The 19,716-nt window shown below is 40.7% G+C and overlaps 1 protein-coding gene across 3 annotated transcripts in view; it reads left to right on the top strand.

Annotated features, from left to right (window-relative positions):
• The window catches only part of EPB41L4B (erythrocyte membrane protein band 4.1 like 4B), a 592,948-nt gene extending 575,029 nt beyond the window's left edge, over positions 1-17,919 (top strand). For all 3 annotated transcript variants that reach the window (XM_075826848.1, XM_075826847.1, XM_075826846.1), the window contains 2 exons: positions 6,217-6,371; positions 16,155-17,919. In XM_075826848.1, coding sequence (XP_075682963.1) covers positions 6,217-6,371; positions 16,155-16,224 — 225 coding nt within the window. In that variant the 3' untranslated portion in view covers positions 16,225-17,919. The remainder of the gene's footprint in view (positions 1-6,216; positions 6,372-16,154) is intronic.
• The last annotated feature ends 1,797 nt before the right edge of the window (positions 17,920-19,716 follow it).

The following is a 19,716-nucleotide window of genomic DNA, read 5'->3' as shown; positions in this document are numbered from 1 at the left end:
CAACCCCTATCTCCTATTGCAGCAGATCGGCGCTGCAATGTAGATAAGAGTAACGTTTTTTTGTTTTTTTTAAAACGAGCATTTTTGGCCAAGTTATGACCATTTTTATATTTATGTAAATTAGGCTTTCTAAAGTACAACTGGGCGTGTTTAAAGTTAAAGTACAACTGGGCGTGTATTGTGTATGTACATCTGGGCGTTTTTACTTCTTTTACTAGCTGGGCGTTGTGAAGAGAAGTATCATCCACTTCTCTTCACAACGCCCAGCTTCTGGCAGTGCAGACAAACAGCGTGTTCTCGAGAGATCACGCTGTGACGTCACTCACTTCCTGCCCCAGGTCCTGCATCGTGTCGGACGAGCGAGGACACATCGGCACCAGAGGCTACAGTTGATTCTGCAGCAGCATCAGCATTTGCAGGTAAGTAGCTACATCGACTTACCTGCAAACGCCGATGCTGCTGCAGAATCAACTGTAGCCTCTGGTGCCGATGTGTCCTCGCTGGCGTTGAAATAACTCACAGCACACGGACCCATTTATTTCAATGGGGCTATTCAGACATGTGTGAGTTTTCACACAGCGAGTGTCCGTTGCGTGAAACTCACTGCATGTCCTATATTGGTGCGTTTTTCCGCACCTTGTCGCCCATTGAAGTATATGGGAGTGTGAAAACCACAGACATCCGTGTGCTGTCCGTATTCCACGCATCAGTTACATAGAAAAGCAGAGAAATATATCAAATAAAAAAGAAGTACTTGCACGGACGTGAAAAACACGACACATGCAAAGCACACTGATGCCAATACACAACGCACATGTAGTAAAAACACTGCATTTTTTACACACGCAAATCGGACACGCTGGTCTGAATGTAGCCTAAATGGTGAATTATCTTTTAGCATTTTTTTTCAATTACTTTTAGAACTTGATAACAGCAGCATTGCAGACCTCTATAAAATAGTTAAAGCGTAGCTAAACTTTCGCAAAACAAAAATATTGAAACTGCTATTATGTCCCTCTATGTGAATACTTTACTTCTAGCAATTTTTTTCACTTCAAAGTACCTTTTTTGCAGCTTTCTTTTCTTGTGAAACCGTCCACATCTGTTTTCTCACACTTCCTGATTCTGGCGGTTGCTAGGGGCATGTCTAGAGGGCATGTCTTACTGTGTGTGATGTTACGATTTGTCTGTATCGTTCATGGGCAGTGAACTCTGAGGTGATCACTACAATACTGTGAGCGTGCACTGAGCTATGCGCAGGACAACACATTATATACAGAGATGTAAATATCTCTGCACACTCCAGGAGAAAGCAATCAGTTTTTCTTTTCACTTTCCCTGGCAAGTGCAGGGAAGATATAACAGGACGACAGGGTGATTGGGGGGGGGAGGGGGGAGCAGTCCTAGTCTTATCTGATGCTAATTAGCAGCTCAGATTACAGTGTCCTGAGACACTTTGCCGGAGGGAAGGGGGAGAATCATCCAGGCACAGAGACCAGTGCGCACAGTCTCTTCCATGCGCTTTGCTGCTAGAGAACTGTGTAGTGTATAGAGGCAGAGAGACCTTCCTGACGTCACGATGGGGGCGTGCACATCTGACGTCAGGATGGGGCCACCACCCACCCGTACTCATAGGCAGCAGAATCCGTACACTGATAAATTCAAACGGTGTACGGATTTCTGCTAGCAACAGGAGAAATACAAGAAATAAAATGTGGTAGAAAAGTGTCAGAGTGGCCATTTAAAACACATATAACACAAAAAGGACCCCAAATTCATTAATAAAGTATATTACAAAATATATTTATATTACACATTCTGCTAGAAAATAAAAAGTTGATCGAACGTTTAGTTACGCTTTAAATCTTTCTGCTTGATCATTTCCGTATCTTTATCTAAATTTCTTCATCATACATAAATCGATGGCTCAGTGGGAAAAGGCAATAAAACAGCCTTTGGAACACTCATCCTGTATAAATCAGGTGGAGGTTGCTAAGAAAATACAGATGAGGCTTCTATTCCATCCAGTAAAGATAGCAAAATTTGATCCCCGGAACAAATCATTGTTGGAGAGGATGTGGTGAGGTGGGAGATCTGTTCCACATGTGGTGGAAGTGTCACAGACTCAGACAATTCTGGGCAGAGGTCTTTGACCTGATACAGATGGCTACATCACAGTTGATAACTCCGAGCCCGAAACTGCCTTGTTGAATTTAAATTTGGAAAAGGTGAATAAGGAGGCCAGATGGGTGATCTCCCGAATCTTAGATGCTGCCTGAAGCTTAATCTTCTATGGTTGGAAATCCCTTAATATCCCAAAAATTATGGAAGTCAGAGATAAAGTGAATATATACCTGAGATATGAGTATGGAGTTGGGATCGAATACGAAACTAAAAAGGAAACCTTCCACCAGAGATGGGTGACAGACCCAGGGCCGGCCTTAGTTTGGATGGCGCCCTGTGCGGGACTCTCTATTGCCCCCCCCCCTACACAAACCAAAAATTAACCACATATATAGACACGCTGGAACATATATACAGTACATACATAAAGACAGATATTTAGACATACAGGCAAATATACATACACACATCTGGAATATATAGATACAGGTAAATATATAGACATACAGAAATATATGTACACACACAGAAAGGAACATGTACAAATACATATACATAAAAGGCACATATATACAAGCACAAAGATACATTCACAGGCACAAATATACCCAGTACAGATAATGTCGTAGATTTCATGTGCAGCCCTATGTAACACCACAGATAACACACAGTAATAACTGAGTACAGATAATGTAGAAGATGTTACCTGCAGTCCCATGTAACACCACAGATAACACACAGTAATAACGGAGTACAGATAATGTAGTAGACGTTACCTGCAGTCCTATGAAACACCACAGATAACAGTGATAATTCTCTGAGTACAGATAATGTCGTAGATGAGAACTATACCCACAGACACATATAAACACACACACACACACACACACACACACACACACACACACACACACACACACACACACACACAGGCATATATATAAGTGCAGCAGTGTATATAAGGGGCAGCAGAGTATATAAGGAGCGGCAGGGTTTATAAGGGGCAGCAGGGTATATAAGGGACAGCAGGGTATATATGGGGCAGCAGGGTATATGGGGCAGCAGAGTATATAGGAGGCAGAAGCTTATATAAGGGACAGCAGGGTATATAGGGGCAGCAGGGTATATAGGGACAGCAGGGTATATAGGGGCAGCAGGATATATAGGGGCAGCAGGGTATATTGGGGCAGCAGGGTATATAGGGGGCAGCAGGGTATATAGAGGCAGCACGGTATATAGGGGCAGCACGGTATATAGGAGGCAGCACATATATCTTTGTTTTATCTGTTCTACTTTAATACTGAACACACACTTTTACAAAGAGACATAAACACACAGTGTAACATATACACATACAAATGCAGAGACACATACTGTATACACACAGAGACACACTGTATACACACAGAGACACACATGCTGTAACATATACTCATACAAACACAGAGACACATACTGTATACACAGAGACACACACTGTATACACAGAGACACACACAGACACATACTGTATACACAGACACATACTGTACACACACACACACAGAAATACACAGACACTCACCATCTCTCCATGCTTACAGGATCACAGGCTTCGTGCAGGATGGGCTGTAGGCGGAGCTTCCTCCTCTGCTCCTTGGCTATTTACTCCGTGTATGTAACTAAGAACAGAGCACAGAGTAGAAGCAGAGCCCAGTGGCGCCCCCTACATGCTTGGAGGAGGCAGCGCCCTGTGCGATCGCACAGCTCGCACACCCCTAAGGCCGGTCCTGGACAGACCCAAATCTATTTAGGGGATATGCTCTATGGTAGTCCATGGGATGGGCTGAGAGGAGGTTTTTGAGAGTTGTGAGAGGGAGGAATATCAACTCTTTATTCTCTCTGTTTTTTTGTTTTTGTTTTGTTCTTATTTATTTATTTATTTACTTTCTCTCTCCTCCTTGTCTTCTTTTTCTGTACCTTTTTTATTTTTTACATTTAGAAAAAAAAGTATTTTAATTTTTCTTGTTTATTTGTTTCTTTTTTTCTTTTTGGTGGAGTTGTTTGGGTGTGAGGAGCGCCGACAAAGCGTGGGTTTCTGTGTGGATGCCTACCACAGATATGTTGTTGTCCTTGAGTGTTACGTTTTGGGATTGTTTGTTTTTGTAAAATAATAAAATAATTTAAAAAATATATATATATTTCTAACTAGAATTCATATGCTGTGGATCCCGTTTAGATTATACTGTCATATGTATTGAAAATATATTGACAATCTATTATGTGTTGACAGCAATTTATAGAGTATATATAGAGTATTATGGAGCCATTATAGAGTAAATAAGCTAATCCTAGTGCTTCCCCCACTCCTATGCAAGTTTGTTTAGACAATTCTGTTCTCTCTTTCTCCTTCTCCATTATCTGAGTCCTTAGTATGTTAGTCCCTTAGTCATGTTCCTGTGCCCACTTGGATTCAGGGAAGGCATATAATATATTATATAATCTTTTATTGACTTTTTTTGGGAAAGAATTGAAATAAACAGTTCTTCCATAAAAAAAATCATACATAAATCTAAAGTAAAAACTAATAGCAACGTTTACAGATCATTTTAAGATCAAAATTGATGCTAATAGTTAGTAGTATTTACAAAGTCCTTCTGTCATTTGTTTTCAGCACTCCGCTTGTGTCTCTATGTACTCCCTGTAATGTAATGCTGTAGTATTTTCTGTTTAAGGCTACATTTACATGAACATAGCCCACTTTGGACGTGAAAAACTGCAGTTTTTCACGTCCGAGGTGGACCCGTGCGGGATGTGTTGTTACGGATCCCCCATAGACTACAGTCCTTAGAGGGATGCTTGACACAAAGTAAAATAGGACATGTCCTATTTTTCAACGGACCGTTCACACGCTCCGTTGAAACAACGGTCGTGTGAACGGCCCCATTGAAATACATGGGTCTGTGTGACGGCCGTTGTTTTAATGGCCGTCACACGGACGAGATTCACGTTCGTGTGAATGAGCCCTAAGTGTGCAGTTACACACAGCAGATTTTGTTTAAAAAATTTCTACGACTGAAAATCAGTTGCATTCATCTTATTGGGGTTGTTTCTGGAGCAGGTGTATGAATTTTTGCAAGTTTCATTAAGATGAACGGAACCGATTTTTACTCGCAGAAAATTTCTGCAACAAAATCTGCCATGTGTGACTGCATCGTAACTTCTCTTGTAAATGATCAAAGCCCACAGCATGTCTGTCTAAAATGGCTGATAAGCTAAGAAATATCCACTACTTTAGTCAAGGTCGTAAGAGGCAACCCATTGAGTCCATGAATAGAAGGGGCACAGATCAGGCTAGCCCTACACACTATTGTAAACTTGCACAGTTCTTTCATTCTCCACAGTCATAGTAATGTTAGTAAAGGCCTTAAACCCACCCCTGCCCAGGATGGTGGGATAAATTGCAACAGCAACTCTATGTACACCCATGACTCAAGAAAATATTCTAGACAACATTAATTCACTCTGTCAGATTTCGAGTCCAGTGGCTGAAATGAACAGGCAGGAGGGTGCTAATAGCAAGCAACAGTCTAGATTGGGTACACGGGTAAGCAGCAACAGGTTGTGGCATGAGGCAGAAATGTGGTCAGGAAATAATCCAAGTTTGGCACACAGATAAGTGGCAACAGGTTGTACCATGAGGCAGAGACGTTGTCGGGAAACAGTCCAAGTCCGGTACACAAATAAACAGCAACAGTTTGCAGAGAGGCAGGAAGCTCAATAGTCTGGCAATCAGGAAGTACCACAGGGCGACTTTTATTGTAAGCCAAACCAACCGAGGCAGTAATCAACAGAACCTGAACAACAGATTTAGTGACGGAGCTGACCAGCATTTCATATGGTTTAATGAGAAGAGCCGCTTCCTGGGACACTAGAGTTTCTAGTTTCGAATCCTGACACTGCTTACAATTTTTGGATATTGTAATTTTCAGCAGTTTTTATGCTAACTTCCCACGTACCACAGGAGTACAGTGTAAAAAAGACAGTCAAAAGCTTCTGTGAGTTACCTGTGTTTACTGAAGCAACTGTATTCAGTGTGATTTTTTTTTCCAGGTGGATTTATTAGATACTCCATTGCAACAATACTCAGCACAGCCTTCCCCAAAGAGACTGTCACCGGCAATTCACATGGTGACTCCAAGGCTACTGATGAACCAAGCACAAACAATACAGACAACACATTCTTTACAAACCTCAAAGATGGACAGGTATATTACTGAGCTAGCAAATGTTATCACCCCAGAAATGTTTATCCAAAATCAGATAAAGTGTACACCACTATAAAAGTATGCATCTCAGATGAGGGAATGTGAAGTTGGAATTGTTTTTATTAATTGCTAAAATGTAGCTTATATCATTATGCATTAAATGTATTAGTGTTCTCTAGCGATAAATAAAACAAATTTATCACCAGCAGGATTATAGGTGCTTTTAAGAATTGGAAAGTTGGCCTAATGTCCCGCAATTTATTTAATCACCACACCACGTCAGGTTATTTCACAAGGCTTTCATTTTTATCTTTTATTGTTTGTAAACCAATAAACGGCTTGTAGGATTCATTGTGACTGACAAAACTGTCACACTTTGTTGCGTGTTAAGACAAATGTCCATGCCTTAAAGAGACTCTGTCACCACATTATAAGTGCCCTGTCTCCTACATAAGGAGATCGGCGCTGTAATGTAGGTGACAGTAATGCTTTTTATTTAAAAAAACGATCTTTTTTCACAAAGTTAGGAGCGATTTAAGTTTATGCTAATGAGCTTTCTTAATGCCCAAGTGGGCGTACTTTTACTTTCGACCAAGTGGGCGTAGTACAGAGGAGTGTATGACGCTGACCAATCGGCATCATGCACTCCTCTCCATTCATTTACACTGCACTAGCGATATAGATATATCGCTATGTGCAGCCTCATACACAAGCCCTAACATTACTACAGTGTCCAGATAATGAATACACATGACCATCCAGCCTGGACATCATGTGTACTCAGAATCCTGACACTTCTGACTCTTTCTTTGTGAGATTCCGGCAAGTGAAACCAAATCTCGTTTAGCTCCGAGATCTCGCGAGATTTCGTATCCGTTGCTGGAATCTCACAAAAAAGAGTCAGAAGTGTCAGGATTCCGAGTACACATGACGTCCAGGCTGGATGGTCATGTGTATTCATTACCAGGACACTGTAGTAATGTTAGGGCTTGTGTATGAGGCTGCACATAGTGATATATCTATATCGCTAGTGCAGTGTAAATGAATGGAGAGGAGTGCATGATGCCGATTGGTCAGCGTCATGCACTCCTCTGTACAATGCCCACTTGGTCGAAAGTAAAAGTACGCCCACTTGGGCATTAAGAAAGCTCATTAGCATAAACTTAAATCGCTCCTAACTTTGTGAAAAAAGATCGTTTTTTTAAATAAAAAGCATTACTGTCACCTACATTACAGCGCCCATCTCCTTATATAGGAGACAGGGCACTTATAATGTGGTGACAGAGTCTCTTTAATAACAAATTTCCTCCTAACTTTTCATAACACTAATGCTAATGTAATAATATACCTGATATAGATCAACTTTGTAATTTACTTACTTTTAAAATATAGTTGTTTTATCCATGCAAATTCTGTGTGAAGTTACTGCCACTAGGTGTCCCCCTTCTTGTAATCTATAGTCCACCCCCTGCTGTCAAGCAAAATCCATCCCTTGTTAGGGAGCAGAGGAGACACACTGTAGGTAGTGAGACACTGTAGGTAGTGACGGCTTGTCTCTTCACAGCCTGCCTATACAGGTATATGAAGAGGGGAGGGGGAGTAGCGAGAAAGACACACAGACACTGCTGCCCATAGAAATCTATGGAGTAGTGAGGGGAGCAGGGAGAGAAAAACACAAACACAGACATGTTGCAGCTGTTGATAAGTGTAACTGTATATCTCACCCCATGCCAGATTCTCAGCTACACTGCTCATTACTGCTGTATAATCTCCTCCATGCTGCAGCATATGTATATATATATATATATATAGCAAACATAGAATGGTGACAGCACCCTGCAACACTAATGCCACCTAAACCACTAAATATAAATAAATATGCACTAAAGCTAAATCTACTTACAAATAGGGAGGTTCTTAGTGCACATTTTGATCAAAAAGTGTTAGCCCACCTGCCACGACAAGGCGACCTCTGTAAGGTGGGAACCTACGCTGCACATACACCCAGAACTGGGACTAAGCCTACATATATACCTGGGGATGGTAGGATCCAGCATTGAACTGATTAAAATCACCCAGGGCAGAATGGGAGGAGTGCAAGAACAACAAGTGGAGGCAGTCACTAACCCCACATATATGGATACCATAAACACAACAAAAATTTGAACAGCACATTCCAACTAAATGATACAAAATGTATGCAGGTGCAAGAACACCCATGACTGCATATATATATAGATAGATAGATAGATAGATAGATAGATAGATAGATAGATAGATAGATAGATAGATAGATAGATAGATAGATAGATAGATAGATAGATAGATAGATAGTGATAGACCCCCCCCCCACTTAATACCCTTCTACTGGCAAAACATAACCCGCTCTACACTCATGCTGGGAAGAGTCAACTACACAAATTCCTGTAGCAGAAAAGTAGAGAGGGAAGAAATCTATTAAGTAGTGAACTTTCCCAGTTTGGTTGAAGAGCAGGTTGCCTTGTGCCTCCTAATGGCCATTGATACGATAGAAGGAACAGCATTATTCGTTTGAGCATCTTTAATACTCTTTTGCTTAACCCCATAAAGCATTTTTCTATTCTTATGCATATGAATTATTTTGTGTCATGATGGTACTTAATGTAAACCTTTTGAGGACTGTTTTTTTTTTACTAAAACAATGTATTATAGTGTGTAATGCAACATTGTAATTGGCTTTTATTAATATTTTTTTTTACTTTCTGAGATACAGCTTCTGTTTTCTGGCTACATAGAAGCTGTATCTTTTGCGAAAACCCAAATCCGTCAGGGCAGTGGGACTGACGGCACCAGTGACAGCAGTTCCCATGTGTCTCTGATACACAGGATCCACCTGTTATTGATCACATCTTAGAGGTATCTCAAAATAATATATATTTTTTTTAATAAAAACCAATTACAAAGTTGCTTTAAACACTATAATACATTGTTTTAGTAAAAAAAAAAAAAAGTCTTCAAAGGTTTACATAACCTTTAGGGTATGCAATAGATCTTCATAGCAATCAACAACAACTATTTTCTTCCATTTGCATTCCTTGGGCTGCAGCTTCTTAGGTTGAAGAATATACAATTAAGTATATTTGCGCTTCTCGCCATTATGAGGATACAAGACACCTACACGATGATATATTGATCTATTTATTCTAAAACAATTAGCCCTTGTTTCCCAGATAACCAATGCATGTTTAGGAGAAAATTAAGACATAACTTTTAGCCCACCTGACATGTTTCACCACCTTAGTGGCGTCTTCAGGGTTATAGGGGCTAACTTTATTCCCTGAAGACGCCACTACGTTGGTGAAACATGTCGGGGGGTTTTTCTAGTAATTTTAAATAAAATGTGATGTGTAACTTTGTCCTCATTAAGCGGACTGCAGCCACTATTTCTTTGTTCTCACTTATACCGGCAGTGTAGTCCTAGTTAGCTTTGCCTTGACTATGCTATGAGACTTCATACACTGCCAAGTTACACTACGCTATTAGCATAGGGATGCTCAGTTCACATTGGGCTTTTTAATTCTGTGTGTGTTTGTCTAATACTTAAGATAAAAATAAAAGTTATGTCTTAATTTTCTCCTAAACATGCATTAGGTATCTGGGAAACAAGGGCTAATTTATTTGCCTCTGGCAATTTGGTATTTTATTATGATGATCACACAAATGCTGAAGCTCAGCATGTCTTTTGTCTACAGTTTGTTGTTGTCGCCTTGTTCTGACATAATTGGCTCTGCGGCATTTAGCATCAGCTTGCTCTACTGCCGATACCTGCCTTTTTGGACATGGCCTTGTTTATTGAAGTAAAGTAATGTTGTCGTCTGCAGTGCGTTCACCCCCCCCCCCCCCCCGGCACACACACACAGGGTTACATGACATCCATGGGCTAACTGAAAAGGAATAATGGTGGAATTATTGTTATTATTGCAACATGCACTGTGTGTGTATGTACTTATATTACATTACTGTCTGTCTATCGCATAACTGTGCCAACAGTCCCTTATTTGCCGGTCTCGAATTTACAGAGACAGTCCGGGCAAATTACTATCCCTGGACGTGTCCTAGCAACTGCCACATTCAATTGACAGTTCAAGACGCCAATACAATTGAAACTATCCGCTTCCTGCTCTGCCATTCACTTCTCCAGGAGCAGAGTCCCCGGCCAGAGCATCGGCAAAGCTCTGCCCAGGGATCCCGCTCATAGAGGAATCCCCTGATGACGTCACTGTCCATATATGGACAGTGACGTATCGGGCTCCTCCTCCAGTGGAATCAATGGCTAGAGCATTGCCGAATGCTCTGGCCGGGGATTGCATTCATAGAGGGAACCCCTGACGACGTCACTGTCCATATATGGACAGTGAATTCAGGGGCTCCTCCTGGAGTGCCGGAATCCCCGGCCAGAGCGTTGGCGATGCTCTGGCCGGGAATTCAGCTACTGGAGGAACCCATTGCATCACTGTCCATATATGGACAGTGATGTCAGGACCTCCTCCAGGAGAAGAATCCCCGACCAGAGCATTGGCAACGCACTGGCTGGGGATTCCCCTCCTAAAGGGAGCCACAATGGCTCTATCTACAGGTGAGTGGGGCTGTGTCACCATCTACAGGGAAGGGAGTATGTGGCACCAGCTACAGGGGGGTTGTGTGGCACCAGCTATTGGGGGGCTGTGTGGCACCAGCTACAGTGGGGGCTGTGTGGCACCAGCTACAGAGGGGGCTGTGTGGCACCAGTTACGGAGGGGGCTGTGTGGCACCAGTTATGGAGGGGGCTGTGTGGCACCAGCTACAGAGGGGGCAGTGTGGCACCAGCTACAGAGGGGGCAGTGTGGCACCAGTTACAGAGGGGGCTGTGTGGCACCATGGAACTATCTATAGAGGGCATTGTGGCACTATCTACATAGGGCACTGTGGGACTATCTAAAAATGGGATGTGTGGCACTATCTACAGAGAGCACTGTGACAATACCTACAGGGGGCCATGTGGCATTATCTACAGGAAGCAGTGCATGGCACTATCTACTGGGGGCAGTGTGAAGCACCATCTACAAGGGGCTCTGAGTGCGGCACCATCTACACTGGTTTTTACGCTACTAGTAGTGGTCAGCACATATCGCCAAGCCCTAGTGATAAAATGGCACATCACCTGCATGTAAACAACCGGATAACCAGAGAGAGATACTGGCCATCATAGTAGTTGTCAGCCAAACTAGTGCAGAATTTTTTGTCCATTTATTTGTATGCACAAATTCTGCAAAGAAAACCACGCACCACTAGTCACACCCACCAGATAAGCCACACCCCATAAGACACACCTACCAAAGACGCCACACCCTAAGTGTCCCTGGAAAAAAATCTGTAATTAGTGGGTTTGTATAGTTTAGGGGGTCTGGTCTGGGCTCTGCATTTAGGGGTCTGTATTAGTTTACAGTCAGGTGTGGGGTCATTATTAGTTTAGATGGTCAGGTCTGGGGTCTGTATTGGCTTATAGGGTATGTATTTAAGGGACCTGGTCTGGGGTCTGTACTAGTTATGGGGTCTTTATATAGTGCTCTGTATTTAGGGGGTCTGTATTAGTTTAGGGGGTCTGGTCTGGGGTCTGTATTTAGTGGTCTGGTGTCTGTATTTGTTTAGGGAGTCAGGTCTTGGTCATTATTAGTTTAGGGGTCAGGTCAGGGGTCTGTATTAGTTTATTGGGTCTGGGGGTCTATTTAGGGGGCCTGGTCTGGGGTCTGTCTTAGTTTAGGGGGTTTGTATTAGTTTAAGGGGCCTGGTCTGGGGTTTGTATTTAGGGGTCTGGACTGGTTTTTACGCTACCAGTAATGGTCAGCACATATGGCCAAGTCCTAGCAATAAAATGTCACATCACCTGCATGTAAAAAACCGGATAACCAGAGAGAGATACTGGCCATCATAGTAGTTGTCAGCCAAACTAGTGCAGAATATATGGTCCATTTATTTGTATGCACAAATTCTGGAAAGAAAACCACACCCCTCTAGTCACACCCACCAGATAAGCCACTGCCCATAAGACACACCTACCAAAGACGCCACACCTTAAGTGTCCCTGGAAAAAAAAACTGTAATTAGGGGGTCTGTATAGTTTAGGGGGTCCGGTCTGGGGTCTGTATTTAGGGGTCTGGATTAGTTTAGGAAGTCAGCTCTGGGGTCATTATTAGTTTAGGGGGTCTGGTCTAGGGTCTGTATTTATTTAGGGTGCTTATTCTGGGGTCTGTATTTGTTTATGGGGATCTGGTCTGGGGACTTCAATAGTTTAGAAGGTCTGGGGTCTGTTTTTATTCTTTAGTCTGGGGTCTGAATTTATGAGCCTGCGTTAAAGGGGTTGTCTGGGCACATGGTTAGGTCATCAGTATGAAAAAACGGTCTGTGACTGGTCAACCCCTTTAATGTATGGGCCTGGGCCTTGGTTTCTGAATTTTTGTGTTTCTACAGAGGTTAGAAATCGGTGCAGAAGCAAGGGGCAAAGGTGTCTCATCACAAGAAGTCGCCATAACTGTCTGTGTTAGATGAAGAAAAGAGATCGACTCCTATCAGAGAAGACATCACTTGGGAGCCACTGGCTCTATAGAGGATCTGTCACCTCTCCTGACATGTCTGTTATAGGAAATCCTTGTATTCCACATAAAGTCTTTTTGTACACAGGACTAATGTGTGTTACCATACCCATTGTCAAGAGGATGTGTCCCTACACAGTGTGATACTGTCGGCGATGGTTGGAGACTGTCAGTATGTAGGGACACAGCCCTTTGACTAGGGGAATCGTAACACCCATTTGTCAATGCTCGCACAGAAAGGTGGTGTTCACTATAGATACGACAGAGCGGCGGTGGGGAACAGCCCAGAGCATATGGCCTATTTAATCCGCTACTGAACTTAAGGGACCACTGTATTAGTATGATGTGATAGATAGAAATAGGAGAGTAGGATCCTTCTCTTCTCTTTGTGCAGTGTATAGTAGACATGATAGCAGTTAGGATCCACCTACTAGCTCAGAGAAAACTGAGAATTAGAGAAAGAGCCTGCAGGGGGAAAACTGCTAAAAACAAAATCAGAATAAAAGTCATATAATGGCCAGAAATAGTGTTATTCCTCATGTACACACATATGACAGCTTATTCTGAAAAGTCAACTGAAAAGTATGCTTTAAACTTACTTTTTAAGAATTTTTGGTGATGTTTTTCCTTATAATTTTCTATGTCATTATTCATATTAAGATATAATCCTAAAATTTTAAAAAAAAATTGTCATGCCACTGAGCCTCAATAGACTGAGACTTCCTGAGATCACGTCTCAGCAGTCATCTACATTTACGTAGGTCCAGAATTATTGGAACAGTGACACAATCTTCATGATTTGGGCTCTGCATGCCACCAAATTGGATTTGAAATGAAACAACTGAGATGCAATTGAAGTGTAGACTTTCCGGTTTAATTCAAGGGGTTGAACAAAAATATCCTGTGAAACGTTTAAGAATTGCAACCATTTTTCTACACAGCCTCCTCATTCCAGGGGCTCAAAAGTAGTTGGACAAATTAATATTACCATAAATAACATGTTTTTTTTTAAATACTTTGTAGAGAATCCTTTGCAGGCAATGACTTCCTGAAGTTTGGAACCCATGGACATCACCAAACGCTGGGTTTTCTCCTTTGTGATGCTTTGCCAGGCCTTTACTGCAGTGGTCTTCAGTTGTTGCTTGTTTGTGGGGTTTTCTGCCTAAGTTTTGTCTTAAGCAAGTAAAATCCATGCTTGATCGGGTTGAGATCTGGTGATTGACTTGGCCATTGCAGAATAATCCACTTCTTTGCCTTAAAAAACTCTCGGGTTCCTTTCGCAGTATGTTTTGGGTCATTGTCCATCTGTACTGTGAAGCGACGTCCAATCAACTTTGCTGCATTTGCTTGAATCTGAGCAGAAAGTATATCCCTGAACACTTCAGAATTAATCCGGCTGCTTCTGTCTTCAGTCACATCATCAATAAACACTAGTGACCCAGTGCATTTGGCAGCCATGCATGCCCATGCCATCACACTGCCTCCACCATGTGTTACAGAGGACATGGTGTGCTTTAGATCATGAGCCGTTCCAAGCCTTCTCCATACTTTCTTCCTCCCATCATTCTCGTACAGGTTGATGTTAGTTTCATCTTTCCAAAGAATGCTGTTCCAGAACGGGGCTGGATTCTTTAGATGTTGTTTGGCAAAGCATAATCTGGCTTTTCTATTTTTCAGGCTGATTAATGGTTTGCACCTTGTAGTGAACCCTCTGTATTTGCTCTCATGAAGTCTTCTCTTTATGGTAGACTTAAATACTGATATACCTACTTCCAGGAGAGCGTTCCTCACTTGGGTAGATGTTGTGAAGGGATTTTTCTTCCATGGAAAGGATTCTACGATAATCCACCACTGTTGTCTTCCGTGGACGTCCAGGCCTTTTGGAGTTCGTGAGATCACCAGTGCGCTCTTTTTTTTTCAAAAATGTACCAAACTGTTGATTTGGCCACTCCTAACATTTGTGCTATCTCTCTGATGGATTTCTTCATTTTTTTCAGCCTAACAATGGTCTGTTTCACTTGCATTGAGAGCTCCTTTGACCTCATGTTGTGGGTTCACAGCAACAGCTTCCAAATGCAAATGCCACACCTGGAATCAACTCCAGATCTTTTACCTGCTTAACTGATGATGGATTAATGAGGGAATAGCCCATTAAATAGCTTTTGAGATAATTGTCCAATTACATTTGGTCCCTTGAAAAAAGAGGCAGCTACATATTAAAGAGCTGCAATACCTAAACCCTTCCTCAAATTAGGATGTGAATACCCTCAAATTAAAGCTGAGAATATGCACTTTAAGCCCATATTGATTATATAACTGTATCTTCAATATGTTTTGGTAAACCGCTAAAATGCCAAAACTTGTGTCACTGTCCAAATAATTCTGGACCTAACAGTAATCATTAAACTGGCAGAAAAAGGGGGTGCCCTAGTCATAATGGACAGAAACGGGTACGTCAGATTCAACGACAACTAGGAGACAACACGGTTTACTGTAAATTACAAAATTACCCTATATTTACAGTTATGACATTCTAAGGATTGCTTAATTTTAGTTTTAAGACCCAGGGTACCATCAATAATGAAAGTAAGGATTACCACCCAAATATACATCCTATAACCCCTGACTTTTATGTTCACCCTAAAGTACACAAGAGACTTGACAATCCCCCCTCTTGACCGATTGTAGCGTTGAGAGAGTCAATACTATGTCCATTGTCCATACTCTTAGAGAAAGTACTTACTTCATTAGTGAAACATACTAAATCCTTCTTATTGGACACAACCACCTTTCTCAATCACCTTAGAGAGATCAAGAGTATAGGACCAGAGTGTATCTTAGTTACATTGGATGTCACAAGTCTATATACCTCCATAGAGCACAAGAACGGTTTTATGAAATATATGTGTTTTAAATAATTTCAATTTAAATAATCTATTAAAGAGCATTGGTTGAATAAATGATTGGAATAAAATAAGTTTCATGTTCATAGTGATATTTAGTCTACCATTAATAAAGTTCACCAGTAATGCGTATTAATGACTGGGGGGGAAATATTAATACATAGAATATAATATATAAATATAATATATTTCATTGTCATAGACAACTAATTGAGAGATGTCCTATCTCAGGATGTTCCTCACGTGTCCTTTCTTTTGTTTCCTGTTTCTAGTTCCGAAGCTCTTAGACGTGAACTTGAAAGAGAGAAGATGATGAAACGACTTTTGATGACAGAGCTCTAAATTCATGTATTCATCAGACTGCTGGACTGGGGCCGGTCGAGTGCCTTCTGTCATTTAGCATTCCACTGTGTTCTAAAGCAGACGGATATATCCTACTGCATTGGAAATAATGGGCCAAAACTAGTGACAGTTTAAGAACCTAACTGCATGTAAAAAGGAAAAAAAATCTGTTTTATCTTGTATAATGATTGGATTTTGTACATAATTTAGGAGATTAACATTCTACAGAGTATTTTAATAACTGTAATGACACATTTTATTATGCTACACAGCTTAATATTTTTCAATAAGGATGTTCTGTAATATTTCTTATGAGCAGTAGAGTGACTGATGCATTGGTGAAGAATCTTCTTGTCATGTAACCTGGAATGACGCATATATTATATACATTAATGTTTCACATACGTACTCGGCTATCTAAGAGGAACAATCTACCTGTTAATCCAACAGAATTGCAGAAAGCAGCAATGACAACTTAGCCTAATTCTACAATTTTATAACTAGAGATGAGTAAAATTTCGATTGGCTAGATTTGTGGTGAAAAGTTGTAAAACATGAGTAATACATACAAAAAAAAAACAAAGATTTTGTCAACGTTTGCAGTATGTTACCAGTCAAGTTATGTAAAAGCTGGACAAGTATTATGTTTAGATATTTAGTGTCTATGGCAGACCACACCTTATATCTGGCCAAACACCAAACTGAAAAGATAATACAGCTTTATTTAATTTTATTTTATTTTTTGCAGTTTTATAGGGGGGATATATATTGGTGTGTTATTCAATTAATTCCCTATAAACAAATTTAGAAAACCCAAAGCTGGCCGGCAAAAGATTTAAAACTATAGACTATGTTTGTTAATTGGGTATGCAAAAACATCCGGGAACATTGCATACACAGCACACCTAAATATTTCTCAGTCAGATGAAAAAAACTAAACTGGAATTCTGCAAACTCTGTGCACCAATATTAAAAAAATGTTTGTGGGATTAAATATATGCCACAAATATTTTTTATGGCAAGTATAGAGGAAAACTGAATTGTTGTACAGAGAACATGCAACAGGGTCAACAAGAACAGACAACCACGCGTTTCTTGCATCACAGATCTACACACTTTATTAAATGTTGTCTCAAACCATTCACAACTAACAGGTTAAATTTAGAGCCTTAACCACGAGCCTGGGACAAAAGGGGTTTGGTACCAGATTAGTTTAGAGTTCACAGTCCGATTCACATATTATTGTTCCTTTAAGACAAGCTCAGCTCAGCCATTCATTGCCCATGTACCACAGTTTAGAATTTTCTGGTCTGAATCTTGAACCCAGTGAAACTTTTTGCTCATTTCTAATTATAATCTGTATGGGCACATAGTGGATCAATGTTACAAGAAATCTATCATAGATAAAAATTAGGTTGACAGCTACTTTAGCCACTCAAGCCTTTGATCAAAGTGGACATTTATACTCCTGTTCCAATCATATGATTTATTTATACGTACTATATAAATGTGTTTTAAGGTAAAATAAGCCTTATGTACCATGTATGACATATCCTTTTTACATTCAATATTATTCAATTTGCTAATTTACCAAACCACTTCTTATAATCTATAATGAATCTATATCCATATCAATATCCACAATATTTAACATTCTTCTTTCTTTGAAAATGTTACTCTGGGAATACTGTAACTGCCTGTATTATCATGATATGCATTATTATATGAATTATTCAAATAAAAAGTCAAATGTTCCACTGTATATACATGAATTTTCCGTATTGTATAAATTTAGACTGCTACACTGAGGGCTAGTTCACACAGAGATTTTCAGCACAGTTTTTGACGTGGACAACGCGTCGCAAACCGCGCCAACAAACATCTGAAATCGCCTCTCTTTAATTTCAATGGGAGGCGGAGGCATTTTTTTCTCCTGAAGGAATTTTGAGTCCGATTTTTATGCCTGTGAACAGACACCTGAAAAAATGCTAGCTAAACGCCTACCAACATCTGCCCATTGAATTCAATGGGAAAAACTGTTTCGTTTTAAAACTGCGTTTCATTTTACGCGCTGTAAAAAACGCTGTGTAAAAAGAAGGAGCATATGGTCACATACCCGAACAGTGACCATATCAGTTATTTTTTGCAGTTTCTGCTCCTAAATCCTTACAGAATCTGGTCACATTCTACCAGCAATACATGTAAATGCGGTATTTTATATCCCGTTCCCACTGTCAGGAAAATATCTGTATATATTTTAGCAGCTGCAGCATGTTCATTATTGCAGAGGATTCTGCACAGAGAAGCCGCGGATTAGCTCAATAGAATTACAATGGTGCTAATCTGCATGTGTATCTGCTTGCCAAACCGTGGTAGAAATCAGTGTCAGCTGCACATTTCATCCGTGGATTTTCTATGAACATAGCCAAAATATGTATTTACAAAAATCGAATAAATATGATAGAAGAAGCAGACAAACGGCTAGGTTGAGCACTAACATTTCTTCATCAAGTATCCCTAGCAGGGGCGTAGCTAAATGCTCATTGGCCCCAATGCAAAGATTCTTCTTGGGCCCCCCCAAACTTCTCATGGCCGATGGCCCGCAGCTTTCAGCTGCATCGCTGGGTCTCCTAAGTGACCCAACAATGCAGCACTAGCAGCCAGGGGCGTCAATAAAGTCTTGAAACATCAGGGGAAATAGCACCAATACATATACCCCCCAAAAAAATCAGGATCACTATGTGCTGAGTAAATGAATGGAGAGAAGTGTATGACACTGATTGGTCAGCGTCTACACTTCTCTCCACAACGCCCACTTGGTCAAAAAGTAAAAACACGCCCAGTTGGGCATTAAGAAAGTCATTAGCATAAATCTAAAATAGGTCATTACTCTGTCAAAACTGATCGTTTTTCTAAATAAAAAACACTGCTGTAATCTACATTACAGCGCAGATCACATTATGTAGGAGATAGGGCACTTATAATGTAGTGACAGAGCCTCTTTAATACTCTAGATAATGGGTGGTGTGATACCAATAGGTCAAAAAAAGAAAAATAACATATTGGCCTATATTCCTCAAGGATGGAAGGTATATTGTAAAAAGTCATAATATACACATGCCATACATATCAGATCTTATTGGCCTTATGTTTCTCTAACAGAAGGAGGTACTGCACATAAAAAAGAAACAAAATAAGTACAGATAATAAACACAGTTCCGACGTGATTCCGCTTGTAAAATGACAGGTTCATAAGTGAATCGCACAACCAAAAAAAACAGATTGCTACCAGGATAACTGGTGCAACCTGACAGAAAAGCTGGATCAAGGAGCTGTTGTAATGTATAAGTTGCCCAATATAGTTGGCAGATGAACAGAGAAAAAAAGAAAAGAAGAAAGCACTTCAATGTTGTTTGGGTCAAATATATGTTGCTACTCACGACACCTGTCACCATGTCAAGTCTGCCATAGACCGCTGGTAGGATGTTAATG

This window comes from Rhinoderma darwinii, chromosome 5 (genome assembly GCF_050947455.1).
Source record: "Rhinoderma darwinii isolate aRhiDar2 chromosome 5, aRhiDar2.hap1, whole genome shotgun sequence".
Taxonomy (NCBI): Eukaryota; Metazoa; Chordata; class Amphibia; order Anura; family Rhinodermatidae; genus Rhinoderma; species Rhinoderma darwinii.
Note: the sequence above shows the minus strand (reverse complement) of the source record. Positions and strands in the feature narration are given on the sequence as shown.